The sequence below is a fragment of the Zalophus californianus genome, chromosome 6 (genome assembly GCF_009762305.2).
Source record: "Zalophus californianus isolate mZalCal1 chromosome 6, mZalCal1.pri.v2, whole genome shotgun sequence".
NCBI lineage: Eukaryota > Metazoa > Chordata > Mammalia > Carnivora > Otariidae > Zalophus > Zalophus californianus.
In genome coordinates, this window is record NC_045600.1 from 73104185 (window position 1) to 73122866 (window position 18682).

The 18682-nt window shown below is 42.8% G+C and overlaps 1 protein-coding gene across 1 annotated transcript; it reads left to right on the forward strand.

Moving 5' to 3' along the window:
- Positions 1-6640: 6640 nt before the first annotated feature.
- Positions 6641-18550, forward strand: METTL3 (methyltransferase like 3). The gene is made up of 11 exons (XM_027572750.1): positions 6641-6959; positions 13062-13279; positions 13375-13779; positions 15128-15303; positions 15899-16115; positions 16342-16529; positions 16905-16943; positions 17128-17236; positions 17356-17421; positions 17569-17681; positions 18325-18550. The coding sequence occupies exons 1-11, from the start codon at positions 6860-6862 to the stop codon at positions 18434-18436; spliced, it is 1743 nt and encodes a 580-aa protein (XP_027428551.1). The 5' UTR covers positions 6641-6859; the 3' UTR covers positions 18437-18550.
- The last annotated feature ends 132 nt before the right edge of the window (positions 18551-18682 follow it).

The following is an 18682-nucleotide window of genomic DNA, read 5'->3' on the forward strand; positions in this document are numbered from 1 at the left end:
CTTCGTTGACCTCTCTTATCTGACAGCTTTAATTTTTTTTTTCTTTTCTCTCGTCACCTTTAATTTATTCTGTCTCTTAGAGCCTTTAGTTTCTTCCTTCTTATAGCCCCTCCAATCCCCACCTTCAGCGTCCCATTTCTCACTCTCAATCACTTTTCATTTGATCATCTTTTCAGAAGGTGAATGAACTCTTAACTTGCTGGAACGAGAATGTAAATAAATGTGGCTTGCAAAACAAATAAATATAGTGGATCCAGTTCAAACTGGATGGATGCAAAGCATCACTATTAAAAGGCAGATTTGCTCATTCATTCAGTTAATTTCTGAGGATTTATTTTGTTTCAGAGACCAAGTGTTGGGCAGGTCCAAAAGTAAGTAAGACACTTCTGCCCCTATGGGAGCTCAGTCTAAGATGAAGAAAAATATAAACATTTTTATATGGTGGTGTGGTAGTAAATACTATGATAGACGCAAACAATGGCCTGCAGGTTCCCAGAGAGGGAAATAACTCATAATGCAAAGATGGAGAAGGGGGAGAGGGTGTACAATTCTCTTGAATTCAACTTTCATAATAACCACTCAAATATATTAATAATTCATTCAACAACCTAAGGACCAATGCAGTTATCATTTAAGAACTATGTAAGATATGCCAAGTCCCCTTTGGCAGATACAGAGATGTGCTGCTTTAGAGGTTCCCCTTTAAGGAAGAACTGGCTACCTAGCTGCAAGAAGCCTGATTCACTGACATCCTTCAACTGCTCCACTCTTCAGCTCTGGCCAAAGACTGAGCAAAGATGGTGAGTGGTACAGGAGCTTAGGCATTTCCATGAAACATGGCACTCTAATGAGCGTTTTTACTCTGGAAGTCCCCATTGGACTGGCAGAGATGGTCAGGTCTGCCTCATAGTCTGACAGTTCTTCCTGCTCCAAACTCATTTTACCCCCTTTTCCTTTTACAGGTGTTACTCCCCATTAAAACTTTTGGAATCTTAATTCTGCCTTCCATCTGGTTCTCGGAGTTTTCAACCTGTATTACTCATGAAAAAGGCCTAGATTCTATTGGCACATTTTCATCTTTCACAAACTCCTACTACTGAGGCTCTGGTTATCATTACTGGAACTTGTTAGTAAACCAAGGAGTGGGTGTCTCCTGACCAGCAAGACAGACTTCACTAGTATTACTCTCAATTAGACCCAACTTTGACTTTTCTTCTCCTTGTTTTTTTCTAACGTTTAACTTTTTTTTTTTTAAGATTTTATTTATTTATCTGGCAGAGAGACACAGTGAGAGAGGGAACACAAGCAGGGGGAGTGGGAGAGGGAGAAGCAGGTTTCCCGCGGAGCAGGGAACCTGATGCGGGGCCTGATCCCAGGACCCTGGGATCATGACCTGAGCCGAAGGCAGACGCTTAATGACTGAGCCACCCAGGCGCCCCAGTTTAACTTTTTAAGATTTATTTATTTAGGGGCCCAGTTTAACTTTTTAAGATTTATTTATTTAGGGGCCCAGTTTAACTTTTTAAGATTTATTTATTTAGGGGCGCCTGGGTGGCTCAGTCATTAAGCGTCTGCCTTCGGCTCAGGTCATGATCCCAGGGTCCTGGGATCAAGCCCCGCATCGGGTTCCCTGCTCCGCGGGAAACCTGCTTCTCCCTCTCCCACTCCCCCTGCTTGTGTTCCTGCTCTCCCTATCTCTCTCTCTGTGTCAAATAAATAAATAAAATGTTTTTTTAAAAAAAAGGTTTATTTGAGAAAGAGAGCATAAGCAGGGTGGAAGGGCAGAGGGCGAGGGAAACAAGCAGACTACTCGCTGATCAGGGAGCCTGACTCCGGCTCGATCCCAGGACTCTGAGATCATGACCTGAGCCAAAATCAAGAGCCAGATGCCCAACCGACTGAGCCACCCAGGCACCTCTTATTTTTTTGAGATTTTTTTAAAACTAATCTCTACATCCAACGTGGGGCTTGAACTCATATCCCTGAGATCAAGAGTCGCATGTTCTTCTGACTGAGCCAGCCAGGCGCCCCTCTAATGCTTAATTTAATAACAGATTGGCTATCCCCAGTGGACATTTTGCTTTTGATCGTAAAATAAAAATTGGGTAAGAAAAAAAACTTAAGGGGGTACCTGGGTGGCTCAGTCATTAAGCATCTGCCTTCAGCTCAGGTCATGATCCCAGCATCCTGGGATCGGGCCCCACATCAGGCTCTCTGCTCAGTGGGAAGCCTGCATCTCCCTCTCCCACTCCCCCTACTTGTATTCCTGCTCTCGCTATCTCTCTCTCTGTCAAACAAATAAAATCTTAAAAAAAAAAAGAAAGAAAAAAACTTAAGGAAAAAACCATTTGACTAAAGAACAAGTAAGAAGTACAGTAGTATTTGGTCAGTATTGTGGGTGTTTCAGTAATCCATTATTATGCAACAAACCATCCCAATACTTAGTCTCTTAAACAATAATTATATAGTTGCCTATGATTCCATGAGGTGTCTAGGCAGGTCTCAGATAGGATGTCTTGTCTATGTTCCATGTAGTGAGGGTTGAGCTCACTTGGGCAACTCTGATTTGGGCTGGAGGATCCAAGATGGCTTCATTCACTTTTGGCCCTTCAGCTGAGTGGCTGGATTGTTGGGGCCTCTTTCTTTATTGTCTTGTCATCCTGTGGGCCCCTTTCCCTTTCAAATCTTTCAATCTCTAGGATATCTCTCTTTCTCTCTGAGAGAGAGAGAGTGGCCTCCCATGATGACCCAGGTCTCCAAGAAGGTAAAAGGAGTGCAAGCTGCAAGGCTCTTAAGGCCTAGGCTCTGAAACTCAAAGAATATCACTTCTGCTACATTCTGTTGGCCGAACTAGTCAAAAGGCCTGCTCAGATCCAAGAGGAAAGAAAATAAGCTTTACCTCTTAAAAGGAAGAGTGGCAAAGTCACCCTGCATAAAGGCATATGGGATGGGAAGCACTGTGACTAACTCTAGAAACAATCTACCACAGCAGATATGAAGAAAAGTTAAGAAATGTAGTGCATACAGCACTCATCTGCTCACAACTAGGCTTGCACTCTGTCTTGACTAGAAGAGGTTTGGGTGAGGTTCCTTTCCCTATGCACTGCTCAGGATTGTATGCAGACTGGCTAAGAGTGGGCAGAAAACTGGTCATGAGGAGTCTAGAAAGAATCCCCCTATAAGCAGAGCATGCTGAGTGGCCCTCCTATGCTCCTAAAATTTGCCTGATTTACTACTGTAATAATTTACCCAAAGTGAATGTGAAAGCAAAGACTTCTGGAAGCTGCCCTTGATTTGGTTGACTTTCAGGAATATTGGTGCTACTTCTTTGGCTTCTTCTGTAGGTAAGGGGAGGCAATACAGGCCTTAGATATCTTGAATTCTACCAGAGACTGAATCTCTTCCACTAGAAAATCCTTCCTTTCCTAGACAAAAATGCTTATATTGTTTAGGGGTTTAACCTATGGAATTCCATCTTCAAGATGAATCAACTCCTTTCTTCTACAAGGCTATGTCCAATACTCTTTTCTCCCCCGAGACTATTTAACTTAACTGCTATATGATTTCCATGTATTTTATTTCTATATGTTAAGGATCTTGAAAGAAAGTGATCTTATAACAAGTGAGGGATTCAGATTTGTGAACAATGAACTCTTAACAATTTTTTTAATGGATTTTAGGTTTTGGGGTTTTTTAAAGTATTTTATTTATTTATTTATTTATTTGAGAGAGATCACAGAGGGAGAGTGAGAAGGAGAAGCAGACTCCCCACTGGGTAGGGAGCCCAATGCGGGCTGGGTCCCAGGACCCTGAGACCACAACCCAAGCTGAAGGCAGACACCAAACTGAGCCACCCAGGCGCCCCTTAACAATTCTATAATATAGGTGTGCCTGGGTGGCTCAGTCAAGTGTCTGCCTTCAGCTCAGGTCATGATCCCAGGGTCCTGGGATTGAGCCCCAGGTTGGGCTCCCTGCTTACCGGGAAGCCTGCTTCTTTCCCTCCCTCTGCTTATGCTCTCTCTCTCTCTGTCAGATAAAAAAAAAAAAATCTGTAATATAGCATTAATGGTATTATCTTACTTCAGGAATGATACATGTGTCTAAACATAGGGCCACACAGGATACATCCCAAACGAAAGTACAAAAGCATCCCTTGTCCACTTTCTTGGCAGTTGCTAGACCCAGGTCCTTAAAGGAAGCCAAAACCCTTAGGTAGAGCAGTCCCCTTGAGTAGTTCCATGATCTCGTATCAGCCAACTTTTCCAAGAGTATTTCAGCTGAGGAAGATAGCATTTTCCCTTTTAATTAGGTATAATCCTGAGAATTAAATATCCAGAGATACTCATATGAGCCCCTATACATTTCTGTGTCCTCTGCTTGAAGGCTCACATATAAAGTCATGCATCTCAACAAACAAACAAACAAACACACAAAGTTACACATCTCAAAAGATGGTGTAAATTGCCTAGTAAGTATATTAAATTGAGAAAAAAGTTTGGAAATGAATATTTTGATCACTACTAAATCTTTGCTGAATAAATGGATGAAACTGCTACATTCCAATACACATACATCTTTCTTCTCAATAGCCCCCACTTCTCATATTCACCCATTCCTTTCCATTACTATCCATAACCAGCTTCTGAGTTAATTAAAGGCCCTATCACCAAACACCGGTTGAAATAAGCTACTAACTTGGGTGCTTTGTGGGCTCTACTGGTAGAGCATGTGACCCTTTAATAGTTGTTTTTTTTTTAAAGATTTTATTTATTTATTTGACAGAGAGAGAGATAGAGATCACAAGTAGGCAGGCAGGCAGGCAGGGAGGCAGAGGGAGAGGGAGAAGCAGACTCCCCGCTGAGCACGGAACCCCATGCAGGGCTCTATCTCGGGACACTGGGATCATGACCTGAGCTGAAGGCAGACACTTAACCGACTGAACCACCCAGGCACCCCAAGGGGTTTTGGGTTCAAGCCCCACCTTGGGCATAGAGCCTACTTAAAAAAAAAAAAAAGGCTACTATTTTCCCTGTCTCTAAACTCTCTTTCCTCCCCATCTCAATCCAACTAGAACACTAGATTAATCTTTAAAGAGCTGCCTATTCCCAAACCCTAAAGTGTTCCCTGCTGTATTCTGAATAAATTCCAACTTCTTTACTAAGGTAACATGTACCCTTTTCCATCTGGCCTCAAATATGGAAACATAAATGACCTCCTAAATTCTCTAATGTAATTCTCTTTGTTTTGCAAACCAATCTGGATTGGCAGGACATACATCATAATTTCCTAACTCTAGATCTTTTTTTTTTTTTATCATGTCCTCAGCCTGGAATTTTCTCCTATAGCTTCATCTGTTGAAGCCATAGCTGTCAATTCAAGCCTGAACCTTTTTATTTTAAGTCGGCTCCACCCCTTGATCCCAGGACCCGGGGCTGGGGAGGCAGATGCTCAACCCACTGAGCCTCCCAGGTGTCCCCAAATAAAATCTTAACAACAACAACAAAAAAGATATCTGTGCACCATCAGTCCTCCTCTTTTTCTTTTTTATTATTATTTTTTTAAAGATTTTATTTATTTATTTGAGAGAGAGAGAATGAGAGATAGAGAGCACGAGAAGGAAGAGGGTCAGAGGGAGAAGCAGACTTCCTGCTGAGCAGGGAGCCCGATGTGGGACTCGATCCCGGGACTCCAGGATCATGACCTGAGTCGAAGGCAGTCGCTTAACCAACTGAGCCACCCAGGCGCCCCTCTTTTTCTTTTTTAAATAAATGTGGTTTTTAAAAAAAATTGAGAGAGGGGCAGGTGGTGGTGGGGGGGGGAGACAGAGAGAGAGGGAAAGGGAGAAGCAGACACCCTGTTGAACAGGGACCCAGCCATGTGGCTAGACACCAGGACCCTGGCATCATGACCTGAACCTAAGGCAGATGCTTAACCAATTGAGCTACCCAGGAGCCCAGTCCTCCTTCTCTTTCAAAGAAGGGCACCTCCAGGCACACACCCATAGACTGTAAACCAACGTAATAGCTGTATCTTTTTTTTTTTTAAGATTTTATTTATTTGACACAGAGAGAGACAGCGAGAGAAGGAACACAAGCAGGGGGAGAGGGAGAAGCAGGCTTCCTGCAGAGCAGGGATTCCCCACGCAGGGCCGGATTCCAGGACCCTGGGATCATGACCTGAGCTGAAGGCAGAAGCTTAATGACTAAGCCCACCAGGCGCAGCCTAATAGCTGTATCTTTATAAATAAATGCATGAAAACATAAAACGGCAACATCTACAGCGGAAAAGGTATGTTAGTATCTAACTGTCAAAAGGAATTAGTTGTCTTTCATTTTAAAAATCTGTACCACTGGGGCACCTCACTGGCTCAGTCAGTGGAGCATACAACTCTTGATCTCCATGTGGTGAGTTCAAGCCCCATATGGGGTGTAGAGATTACTTAAAAATAAAATCTTTGCAAAATAAATAAAAATCTGTACTACACTTGCTGCTCTATTAGTGCTGTCTTAACACCTTGGGTCAACTCCTTACATTCAACATGGCCGCATGCGCCTCTATAAGCAACATGGCTGTTCTGCCAGGCACTAATATGGAAACCACAGCTTCACCGCGCCCGGAAGAACGGGGGAGCTCCTATTAAAAATATTTCCGCCATCCTGCCAACACCTAAGGTGGCTCTCATTTGAGCTTCAAAGCGAGCGGGAAACGGAAAATGACTTCCCGGCTAGCGCATTACCCGGAACTCTTTCCGGTTAGCCTGGGGGTGTCCGCGGGAGAATTGGAGATTTCCTGCTGCTGGGGCTGGGAGGTGCTAGTCCACCGCGCCTGATTCGAGACGTGTCCCGGCTGAGAGACTAGGATGTCGGACACGTGGAGTTCTATCCAGGCCCACAAAAAGCAGCTGGACTCGCTGCGAGAGAGGCTGCAGCGGAGGCGGAAGCAGGACTCGGGGCACTTGGGTGAGGCGCGGGGCTGTCCGGGCCGAGGTTTAGCCAGGGAGGGCGGGAGGGAACCCTGGAGAAAAAGACCTCCCAAGTCAGCACCCTTTCCCAAGCGGTCATTTCTTTAATACCTGGTACATCAGTACTCTCCTCTTCACCCTCAGCACACAGACCCTTCGTCCTCCTGTACGTAGTCGTAGTTCCGTTCCACCTCGGGCCTTGGTTCCTCCAGTTCACATTCTCGAGACAGAAGCCTGGTCCCCACCACCCCACCCCACCCTCGTCCGCTTGGCAGACTCCTCTTTAAGTCTGCGCGAACGTTGCCTTTGCTAGGCCTCCTAGCCCCCCATCCCTTGAAACAGTTAAGCCCCCCCCCTTTTTTTGCTCCTATGGCGCTTTGTTCTTCCGTTATAGCGACTGCTTTGTAGTGGTCGTTTCTTTGCCACTGTAGCCACCATGAGAGCACGGACCGAACCTTTGTATCCACAGTGACCAGCTCAGGGACCCTTACAGAGTTGCTAAATGAGTAGAAGAAATGGCATTGTCTTAGCCATCTACGTCCCAAGCAGAAACCTGAAAATATTTGTTTTATGTTTTTAAACTTTTTCTCCCCTCCCGTTGCCCTCTGTGTCACAAAACTTGAAGGAACCTCAAATGATTGTCCAGTTTTATCTACCCCTATCCCCAGCACAAGCCCTGGATTATTTAAAACAAATAAGTTATAAAGATCTACAAGGATAGTGAATCCATACCATCCTTGTGGTAGTTCCAGTGTTTATTAATATCCTGGAGTCCATCTCTAAATCTTGTCTTGGTACATATCAGGTCCATGTGCTCATGTTCTGGCCCCTGGAACCTAGATGTTCTGTCAGGACTTTGACACCATAATAAACAAACATCTGTTAAGTATTTACAGTGTGCCTAACAAAAAATGGACAAAGATAAGTGACATACTGTCTCAGCTCTCAGGGAGTTTAAAATTTAGGGGGGATAAAGGATTGATGCTTATAAAATAATTCAGATGCTTATAAAAAATTCAGAACTATGATATGATATATGTAAAATGCTGAATGAATGAATCCACAATAAGTATAGACAGGGAAGGGAAAAGTAACAAGAGTTGGCTTTATTTGCAAAGGCAACATGAGTTAGCACTTGTGATTTGATCTTGATGGCTACATAGGACTTAGATAATTAAAGAGAAGTTAAGAGGGCAGGGCAAGTAGAGGAAGAAGAAGTACAAGTCCTATGATCGGAGATTAATTAGTAGTCAATTTTAAGTTCCATTTCACTTTTCCATGGTAATAACCACACTTTGGTATTAACCAGACTTTGTGCCATGTGCAAACCTAACTTAGAGTGTCGATACTTCAGTTTCATGCTAAGCATGTTTAATAATTTTGACAACAAGATTGTATTCTCCCTTGAATGTAAATACTTTTTTTTTTGGATATAAATATCTCTTGACTTAATCTCTTGACCCACTTAAAATATGGTTAAGATTCCTAGTACATCTGCCTAAAGAATATGGTTAGGACTTATAAAAATATTTTTAAGGTTGTGCTTAAACGTATTGTTGGGCGCCTGGATGGCTTTGCCTCAGGTCATGATCCGGATCGAGCCCTGCATAGGGCTCCCTGCTCAGCAGGAAGCCTGCTTCTCCCTCTCCCACTCCCCCTGCTTGTGTTCCCTCTCTTGCTGTGTCTCTCTCTGTCAAATAAATAAATAAAATCTTAAAAAAAAAATGTATTGTCTTCTGGCTCAGAGCTTTGGCTGGCCCATGTGGTACTGTGGGAGTAGATAGAGATAAAACACAAAATAAACCAGCCTATCACTGTTCTTTCTTTGAATTATTTTGGTTATTCCAAAGAATCTATTTTTTTGAGCATCAGGATTCTTAGGAAAACGTGAGACATACTCTCTTAGTTTATTAATCAAGTTTCCAGGTAAGAATAACCAAAGGCTTGCTAATAATTTAGATGATTCCATTCTTTTCCTGCAGGAAATAAAAATTTTCTTACTACCTCTTGATTTTTATAGCATTAGTGAAATCTGATACTTAATTGTTTACTACAAAGCTCAGGGAGAAAAGACAAGGATATTAAGTGAACTAAAATGTATCCATATCATTAATGAATGCAAATACCATGGACAAAGAATCACTGGGAGACCTTCCTTAGTTTGGCATTTTTAAAGTACATTTTTTTTCCCAATAGGTTTATGGCCTTCATGGTAGTGATGGTTTCATGGGTGTGTAACCTTATTTCCAAACTCATAAAGTTATATTTGTTAAATATATTAAGCTTTTTACATGTCAGTCATACCTTAAAGTGGCTTGTTTAATTTATTTATTTTCCCTTATGGTGGTTTTAAAAAAAAGGTGTAGTAGGTGTTATCTATAGGGAGCTTAGGCCTTTTTTTTTTTTTTTAAGATTTTATTTATTTATTTATTTATTTATTTGAGAGAGAGAGAGAGAGAGAGAGAAACAGTATGAGAAGGGAGAGGGTCAGAGGGAGAAGCAGGCTCCCCGCTGAGCAGGGAGCCTGATGTGGGACTCGATCTCAGGACTCCGGGATCACGACCTGAGCCAAAGGCAGTCGCTTAACCAACTGAGCCACCCAGGCGCCCAGGCCTTTTAAAATTTTTATTTAGATATTTTATTATTACTTTTTTAGGTCTTTATTTTTTTTAAAGATGTATTTAGAGAGAGAGGGCCTGCCATTGAGTGGGGGGAGAGGCAGAGGGAGAGAATCTTCTAGCAGACTCCCTGCTGAGCACGATCTCATGACCCATGAGATCATGACCTGAGCGAAAACCAAGAGTTGGATGCTTAATCTACTGAGCCACCCTGGTGCCATAGCCATTTTTTAACAAACAAAATAAAGCTCATATTAATGGCAGCAAGATAAGTAAGGTACCTGGCACAAAGTTTAAACATGAATTAAGGGGGAGGGGTAACGGATAATTTATGGCTTACCTAAAATATTAAAAATTTCGGAGCTGCATAACAGAGGACCTGTATCCTGGGTATTGACTTAAAATTTACCCACATCTTCCTTTAGCCCCATTTTCTGTTAACAGTAGCTAATATGATTTACTCCCTTTGGCATACTGTAGGAGTTAAAGATATATAATGAGTTATATTAGTACATAATGTATAAAACAAATAAATATATGAATAATGAGTTATATCAGTATATAATAATGAGTTACATCAGTAGATAACATATAGAACAATTTGTGGGGTCGCCTGGGTGGCTCAGTCGATAGGCGTCTGCCTTCGGCTCAGGTCATGATCCCAGGGTCCTGGGATCAAGCCCCGCATCGGGCTCCTTGCTCAGTGGGAAGCCTGCTTCTCCCTCTCCCTCTGCAGCTCCCCTTGCTTGTGCTCGCTCTGTCAAGTAAACAAAATAAAAAAAACAATTTGTGGGTGTAATGCCTGAAATCCTAAGTTTAAAGATTTTATTTATTTGAGAGAGAGAGAGAGCATGTGCGCAGGTGCATGAGAGCATGGGGGGGAGGGGCAGAGGGAGAGGGAGAAGCAGACTCCCTGCTGAGCAGGGAGACTGAGGTGGGGCTCCATCCCAGGACCCTGGGATCATGACCTGAGCCGAATGAAGTTGCTTAACTGAGCCACCCAGGCGCCCCCCTGAAATTCTGAAATCCTAATCCTTTTTTTTTTTTTAAGATTTTATTTATTTGTCAGAAAGAGAGCGCTCGCGCATGCACAAGCAGGGGGAGAAGCAGGCGGAGGCAGAAGCGGGCTTCCCGCCGAGCAAGGAGCCTGATGCGTGACTCAATCTCAGGACCCTGGGGTCATGACCTGAGCCGAAGGCAGACACTTAACTGACTGAGCCACCCAGGCATCCCTGAAATCCTAATTTTATTTTTTTAAAGATATTTATTTATTTGAGAGAGAGAGACAGATTTAGCGACAGAAATAGCACAAGCAGGAGAGGGAGAAGCAGGCTCTCCACTGAGCAGGGAGCCCAACGTGGGGCTCGATCCCAGGACCCTGAGATCATGGCCTGATCCGAAGGCAGGCGCTTAACCAACTGAGCCCCTAGGCGCCCCTGAAATCCTAATTTTAGAGTACTTGTTTCTTCTGCCTTAAAAATAATACTTATTATTGATTGTGCTTCAGTTGCTTAATGAAATAAGTTTTTGGTTACTTCAAAATATTTTAAAACTTGACTGATTTAAAAAAAAAATCTCAGTTTTATCCCAGTGTAAATTGTAATTGGGGTATTTAGCTCAATTAGCTCAAGTTTATTAGACTCCTAGAATCTCTGAATTGCAAGGACTTCAGCAGTCATCATTCAATCCTGTTCAGTGCAGAAATTTTGCCTGTAGTCTTCCAATTAAGCTAAATAATAATTGTCACTTATATTTCTTACATATTTTTAGCTTGGGTCCGTTGCTCTTGAATTCTTTCTTGTCCCAACCTTGAAAGTGCTTCAGGGATCTCCACATATACAGTACCTCTTTGCCAAACAAAACAAGGAACTTGTATCAGTTCATCTGGCAAATGTTCTACTCTTAAGATTTAGCAGAACATAAAGGAATCATAAGCAAAGTGAACAAAGTTCTGTCAGTTATTTTTTTTAAAGATTTTAGTTATTTGACAGAGAGAGAGAGAGCGAGAGAGGGAACACAAGCAGGGGGAGTGGGAGAGGGAGAAGCAGGCTTCCCGCGGAGCAGGGAGCCTGATGGTGGGGCTTGATCCCAGGACCCTGGGATCATGACCTGAGCCGAAGGCAGATGCTTAACGACTGAGCCGCCCAGGCGCCCAAGTTCTGTCAGTTATTTAACATTTCCAGCTAGTATGGTATTGTGGAGTCTGTTTTCCAAATAGGGTGTAACTCATTTTCATAAAATGTAACTGTTCCAGCAAGGTGTTTGATATAGTTCAGCTCCATTTTCCTTGGAATTTGTGAGTCCAATTTTACTAAAGTCAATTCCATTAGAGTAAAAATGTTTAAGTAACCAAAATATTTCTAAATGTAAACTAATGACCCACTTATATCTTATAATATTTAACAGAATTCTGGTACAAGTCCAGAGCTAAATATTTCATTTGTATTTTATTTTTTTAAGATTTTATTTGTGGGTGAGAGAGCACAAGTGGGGGGAGGAGCAGAGGAAGAAGCAGACTCCCCACTAAGCAGGGAGCCAGACGAGGGGCTCGATCCCAGGACCCTGGGACCATGACCCGAGCGGAGGGCAGACGCTTAACGATTGAGCCACCCAGGTGCCCTTCTGCAAAGTTTTACAAAATTCTCGTGTTTGAGTGTTAGAGGTCACATTCTAGGGACACCTGGCTGGCTCAGGCGATAGAGTGCACGACTCTTGATTTGGGCTTGTAAGTTTGAGCCCCATGTTGGGTGTAGAGATTACTTAAAAACAAAATCTTTAATAAAGAAAAAGGTCCTAATCCTCAACACTGTCATTTTACATATCCTCTGGTGTCCAGTGGCCTTAATTCTTTAAAATTCAAACTCCATTCCTCAGAAGAGCTGATAGGTTGTTGAAAATATTTCTGGCTTTAAAATTTGGGTTATTATTTAAAATATATTTTTTTAAAGGTTTACTATTGGAGAGAGAGCATGTATGTGCAAACAAGCTGGGGGAGGGGCCTCTTTAGCAGATTCCCCCCTGAGCTTGGAGCCCTCCATGGAGCTCAGACTCAGGATCTTGAGATCATGACCTGAGGTGAAATTAAAAGGAGTTGGGATGCTTAACCACCCAGGTGCCCCTAAATTTGGGTTGATTATTTCGGTTGTCATTCGAGTGACTGAAGGGAGGTGGTATGGACATTTAAATCTACCATGCTGCTAATTTCCTTTGAACCACAGCAGGGACTGGAATTAGGAAAATACCTCTTACTCAGTAGAGAAAAGGTAAGTGGTTCTCAGAAAATCCAGGATTACCTTGGCAAAGCAGTGAATGCTTGAGTATGATTGAGGAAAGGTGATCTAGTGCTAAATTTGGTCAGAGAATTCTCTTCATGAAATGAAAGTATGTGCTGTGAATGTTGGAGAATTTGACTCCTGAGGAGTGTCTAGACAGACCTACAGTCCTTGTCCTTTATCATTTTCTTCACTTTTCTTCACTCCTAGATCTACGAAATCCAGAGGCAGCACTGTCTCCCACCTTCCGCAGTGACAGCCCAGTGCCTACTGCACCCACTTCTGGTGGCCCTAAGCCCAGCACAGCTTCAGCAGTTCCTGAACTAGCTACAGACCCCGAGTTAGAGAAGAAATTGCTACACCACCTCTCTGATCTGGCCTTAACATTGCCCACTGATGCTGTGTCCATCCGTCTTGCCATCTCCACGGTAATGATCTGATAAGACAGGGTTAGGATATACCACTTACTTTGCTTCAGTTCATGGTCAGTGTCTTACTGCCTTTCCCTCTCCTCCTTCCCTAGCCAGATGCCCCTGCCACTCAAGATGGGGTAGAAAGCCTCCTACAGAAGTTTGCAGCTCAGGAGTTGATTGAGGTAAAACGAGGTCTCTTACAAGATGACGCACATCCCACTCTTGTGACCTATGCTGATCATTCCAAGCTCTCTGCTATGATGGGTGCTGTGGCAGAAAAGAAGGGCCCTGGGGAGGTAACAGGGACTATCACAGGGCAGAAGCGGCGTGCAGAGCAGGACTCAACCACAGTAGCTGCCTTTGCTAGCTCTTTGGCCTCTGGCCTGGCCTCTACAGCATCAGAAGCAGCCAAGGAGCCAACCAAGAAATCAAGGAAACATGCTGCCTCAGATGTTGATCTGGAGATAGAGAGCCTTCTGAACCAGCAGTCTACTAAGGAACAACAGAGTAAGAAGGTAGGGGTAGATGGAAATGCTTTAACACATATACTTTGTTTCTTTGTTTTTTTTAAAGATTTTATTTTTTTTATTTTTAGATTTTATTTATTTATTTGACAGAGAGACACAGCGAGAGAGGGAACACAACCAGGGGGAGAGGGAGAGGGAGAAGCAGGCTTCCTGCTGAGCAGGGAGCCTGATGTGAAGCTCAATCCCAGGACCCTGGGATCATGACCTGAGCTGAAGGCAGATGCTTAACGACTGAGCCACCCAGGTGCCCCTTAAAGATTTTATTTTTAATAATCTCTACACCCATTTTGGGGCTCAGACTTACAACCCCAAGATCAAGAGTTGAATGCTCTACCAACTGAGCCAACCTGGCACTCCTCACATATACACTTTGAATTACAGCTTTGGTTGGGAGGGATTTACCCGTAACTAGGGCAAGGAGCAGTTCTTAGGATTGTGGGTTTAGAATAGTGGTTGTCAACTGGGGATTATTTTTCCCCACTTCCTTCCCCCGGAGAACATTTAGCAGTCACATAAAGACACTGTGGTTGTCGCAACACAGGGTCGCGCTACAGGCATCTACTGGGTAGAGGCAAGTGATACTGTTAAGCGTCCTACAATCATAGGATAATCTCCACATGATAAAGAACTACTTCCGCCAAATGTCAATAAAGCCAATGTTGAGAAACTCCCGATTTTGAGAATGTTTGTCATTGGAAGAATCATCAGGTAAACGGAAGTGACCCCAAATATAGGAACAGAGGGAGATGAATGGAGATCAATACTGGAAGGTAGTTACCATGGACCATTCATTAATTATGGAAACGGATTACTAAACAATGTGAATTGGCAGTTAACTGTGGTTCTCAATATAAATAATGGACTCACATGAATTCTTACCCATTTGCTACTTCTACATGTGTAAATATGGACAAGTTAAATTTAACTTCTCTTGAGCCTTGGTCTTCTCATCTGTAAGGTGAGGATAACCAGAGTACCCTCCCTTACAGAACTGTTGCATAGACTCAGCTGAACAGTGAAGTGCTTAGTACTTACTGTGTCTTGATTATGTAAATATAAGTGGTTTTGGTGGGAAGGATTGCTTTCCTGGGGAGGAGAGGTTAACTTAATGCTCAGCAGTAGGAACCAGGCTTCATATATTTTAATTCCATCCCAAATGCAGATCTGTAAGAAAGTACTGAACCCATGACAAATCTTCTAGAACTCCCAATTTTCCCGTATTAGGTTAGCTCATTCACCTCTTAGAACAGGACATTATCAAGTAGAATTTAGGGAGGTGGCTTAGGGCTCATTTTATCTGCAAACCCTTTTAAGTCTAAGGCTTCTTTTGTCACAGGTCAGTCAGGAGATCCTAGAGCTATTAAATACAACAACAGCCAAGGAACAGTCCATTGTTGAAAAGTTTCGCTCACGAGGTCGGGCCCAAGTACAAGAGTTCTGTGACTATGGAACCAAGGAGGAGTGCATGAAAGCCAGTGATGCTGACCGGCCCTGCCGCAAGCTGCATTTCAGGTGTCTTGGGAGGGAGAGAGGTGGGGTGGGGCTCCCAGAAGCACTCATTCATTTTCAGCACATTTTTCCAGTCACTGGGGTTCTGTCTTTGATCCTGTCATTAAATGGTTTTAATGATTTGTCTTAGACCTCCAGATTCTGAAGGTGTACTTTCAGAAGTAGTGTTCTGTGGGAGAGAATACAGACTGCACTCCCAAACAGATGAGATTTTTTTAAATAATGTCCCATTCTTGCATTAGCAAGGCATCTCTGTCTCTGAGGCCCAGTAAAAGTTAAAATTCTCTGGAAGGATGATCTTGGAAATAGGAACTTGGGCTCTAAGGCCATTGTTTCATTCAGCTCTAACCAGCAAGCCCTTTTTCCTGTCCTAAGAAAGTTGTCTTTGCTCAGAGAGGAATTAAATTCTTCTTTAGTGTGCATTATGGATTTCCATGTTACCTGCTTCCTTTCTCTGCAAACTCTTGGAGGAAGCTCTAAAGATAAAATTAGGAGAGGGTAATAAAGGACAAAATTTTGAAATAGTTTGGAACTTGAACTATGGGATCTAACTATGGAACACCATCTCGATTCTCATTCTCCCTTTTTATCTTCCCAGACGAATCATCAATAAACACACTGATGAGTCATTAGGTGACTGCTCTTTCCTTAACACATGTTTCCACATGGATACCTGCAAGTATGTTCACTATGAAATTGATGCTTGCATGGATTCTGAGGCTCCTGGGAGCAAAGACCATACACCTAGCCAAGAGCTTGCTCTTACACAGAGTGTTGGAGGTGACTCCAGTGCAGATCGACTCTTCCCTCCTCAGGTACCTGTCCACTCAGAAAACTTACTTCAATTTATGTACTTATATCTGAGTAGGGCAGCCATACATGTAGGAAAGCAGGCATAATCAGCAATCTATCTTACTGATTGGGAATGGTGTGGGATATACATATTTATAATGGAATAGGAAAATCAAATGGAAAAGAGGGACTGGGGCCATGAATCTGAGAGTGAAGGAAGGAAAGATGACCAAATACCACCTCATGCAGTGGATCTGTTGTGATATCCGCTACCTGGACGTCAGTATCTTGGGCAAGTTTGCAGTTGTGATGGCTGACCCACCCTGGGATATTCACATGGAGCTGCCCTATGGGACGCTGACAGATGATGAGATGCGCAGGCTCAACATACCAGTACTGCAGGATGATGGCTTTCTCTTCCTCTGGGTCACAGGCAGGTAATGCAGTTCAAAGATATGTAGGTATGGGCAGATAGTACAGAGTGAGTACTGGGTGGGAATAAAATCCTGGGTTTTCCTAGCCCTGCTATTAACTGTATGACTATATGTCAGCCTTTTTTGCTACTGAGACCTAATGCCTGTATATAACACAAATGATACCTGAATTATATTTAACTTTACATCTGTTCCTTATGAAAGGTAAGGCCATTGAGAATAGATACTGTTTTATGTTTTCATTCTTAGATCCATCCTGTTGCCCTAACGGCGTCTTGCATGTAAATGTTCACTGAATGTCTACTGAAAACATTTCGGTATCTTGAAGGGATAAAAAATACCGACATGAAAGCAGCTGTTTAACCCTTTTCTTTTTAGGGCCATGGAATTGGGCAGAGAATGTCTGAACCTCTGGGGGTAAGTAGTGATCATTGTGTTGCTTTCTATTGAAGGAAATAGAAATGTAATTGCTGTAGTTGAGATGTGTTCTCTTCTCCCAGAGTATTCCCTATGAGTCCTTTTCCTCTGTAGAGTAGATGGTACTACCCCTCAACTGTGAAAGCCTGATTAAAGCTCTAGTTCTCTTCCTTATGTCCCACAGTTATGAACGGGTAGATGAAATTATCTGGGTGAAGACAAATCAACTGCAGCGCATTATTCGGACAGGCCGTACAGGTCACTGGTTGAACCACGGGAAGGAACACTGCTTGGTGAGCAACACTGGGGCCCAGTTCAATAGGTGAAGCAGAAAGAGGAATTGTTGGACTTACTGAGAAAAAGTTCAAATGCTGGGGGTTCCATAAGGTAATCTGTTCTCTGTGCTGAGCAGGTTGGTGTCAAAGGAAATCCCCAAGGCTTCAACCAGGGTCTGGATTGCGATGTGATCGTAGCTGAGGTATGTGCTTCCCCAGGCATCCAAACCTTCCACATTAATCAAGTCAGGTGTGTTCCAGGTTCTCTCATTTGATCATAAATATAAATGGAAAGGGCTAGACTTGCAATCTTTGGTAACATAAAAGTAACTACAGCCTTGCTTTCCTAGGTTCGTTCTACCAGTCATAAACCAGATGAAATCTATGGCATGATTGAGAGACTATCCCCTGGCACTCGCAAGATTGAGTTATTTGGAAGACCACACAATGTGCAGCCCAACTGGTAAGGCAAACATAGTAGCCCTCCTGTTTATGGTCAAGGATGGCTGTTGGTAGAGCTTTACCTCATATTTCAGTAGTTTAAAAATGGGCTTCAGAGGATTCATAAGCCACCCAAGCTTGTATTTAAACTGTTTTATGGGGCTCTGCAACATTCACTGGAGGAGACCCAACAGGTTTTAAGACCCAAATAACTGCTCTCTAAAGGGTCTCTACTGAAGATTTTCCTCAGTTATTCTATGGGATGTATTGAATCTGCCCCCTGGTGGTTAAGAATCCATTTAATCTGTCAACAGTTTCAGTATCTTTCATTCTCTTAGTAGAGCTTTGGAAGACATGTTGCTAGCATTTTATTTATCCAAAGAATACTCATTGGCAGCAACTTTGTGAAGTACGCCTGGTTAGCTGTCTGTTACTAACCCTTAAGTAATACAGATCCAGCCTATTTTAACACCAAAATCTGTGCCCAGTTCCTAACCAGTCATACTACCAAATACTATTCTAATATTAAGGTCTTCTTAAAAGAATTGGCATGAATATTAGATGAGATGACAGGCAGCCTTAATAAAAGGTAAGCATCTTTTAACAATATTAAGCCTTTTAATTCCAGGATTTTTTGGTTTGCCTCTTCTTTATCTTTACTTCAGGATCACCCTTGGAAACCAACTGGATGGGATCCACCTACTAGACCCAGATGTGGTTGCCCGGTTCAAGCAAAGGTATCCAGATGGTATCATCTCTAAACCTAAAAATCTGTAGAAGCACTTCCTTACAGAGCTAAGCACCTACAGCCATGGCTCTGTAGGCTGCACCTGAAGAGTAATATTTGTACAATAGTTTTTCTTCCTTATTTAAATAAAAGTTTGTATTGTGGTTGGGATTTCAAGGTCAAAATCTGGCTCTGCCACTTGACAGTGTGTAATCTCGTGCACCTTATTTCTCAGCAGGATTTCTTATATGTAAGCTGGGAATATGCTACCTACCTCACTGGGTTGTTGTAAGGTT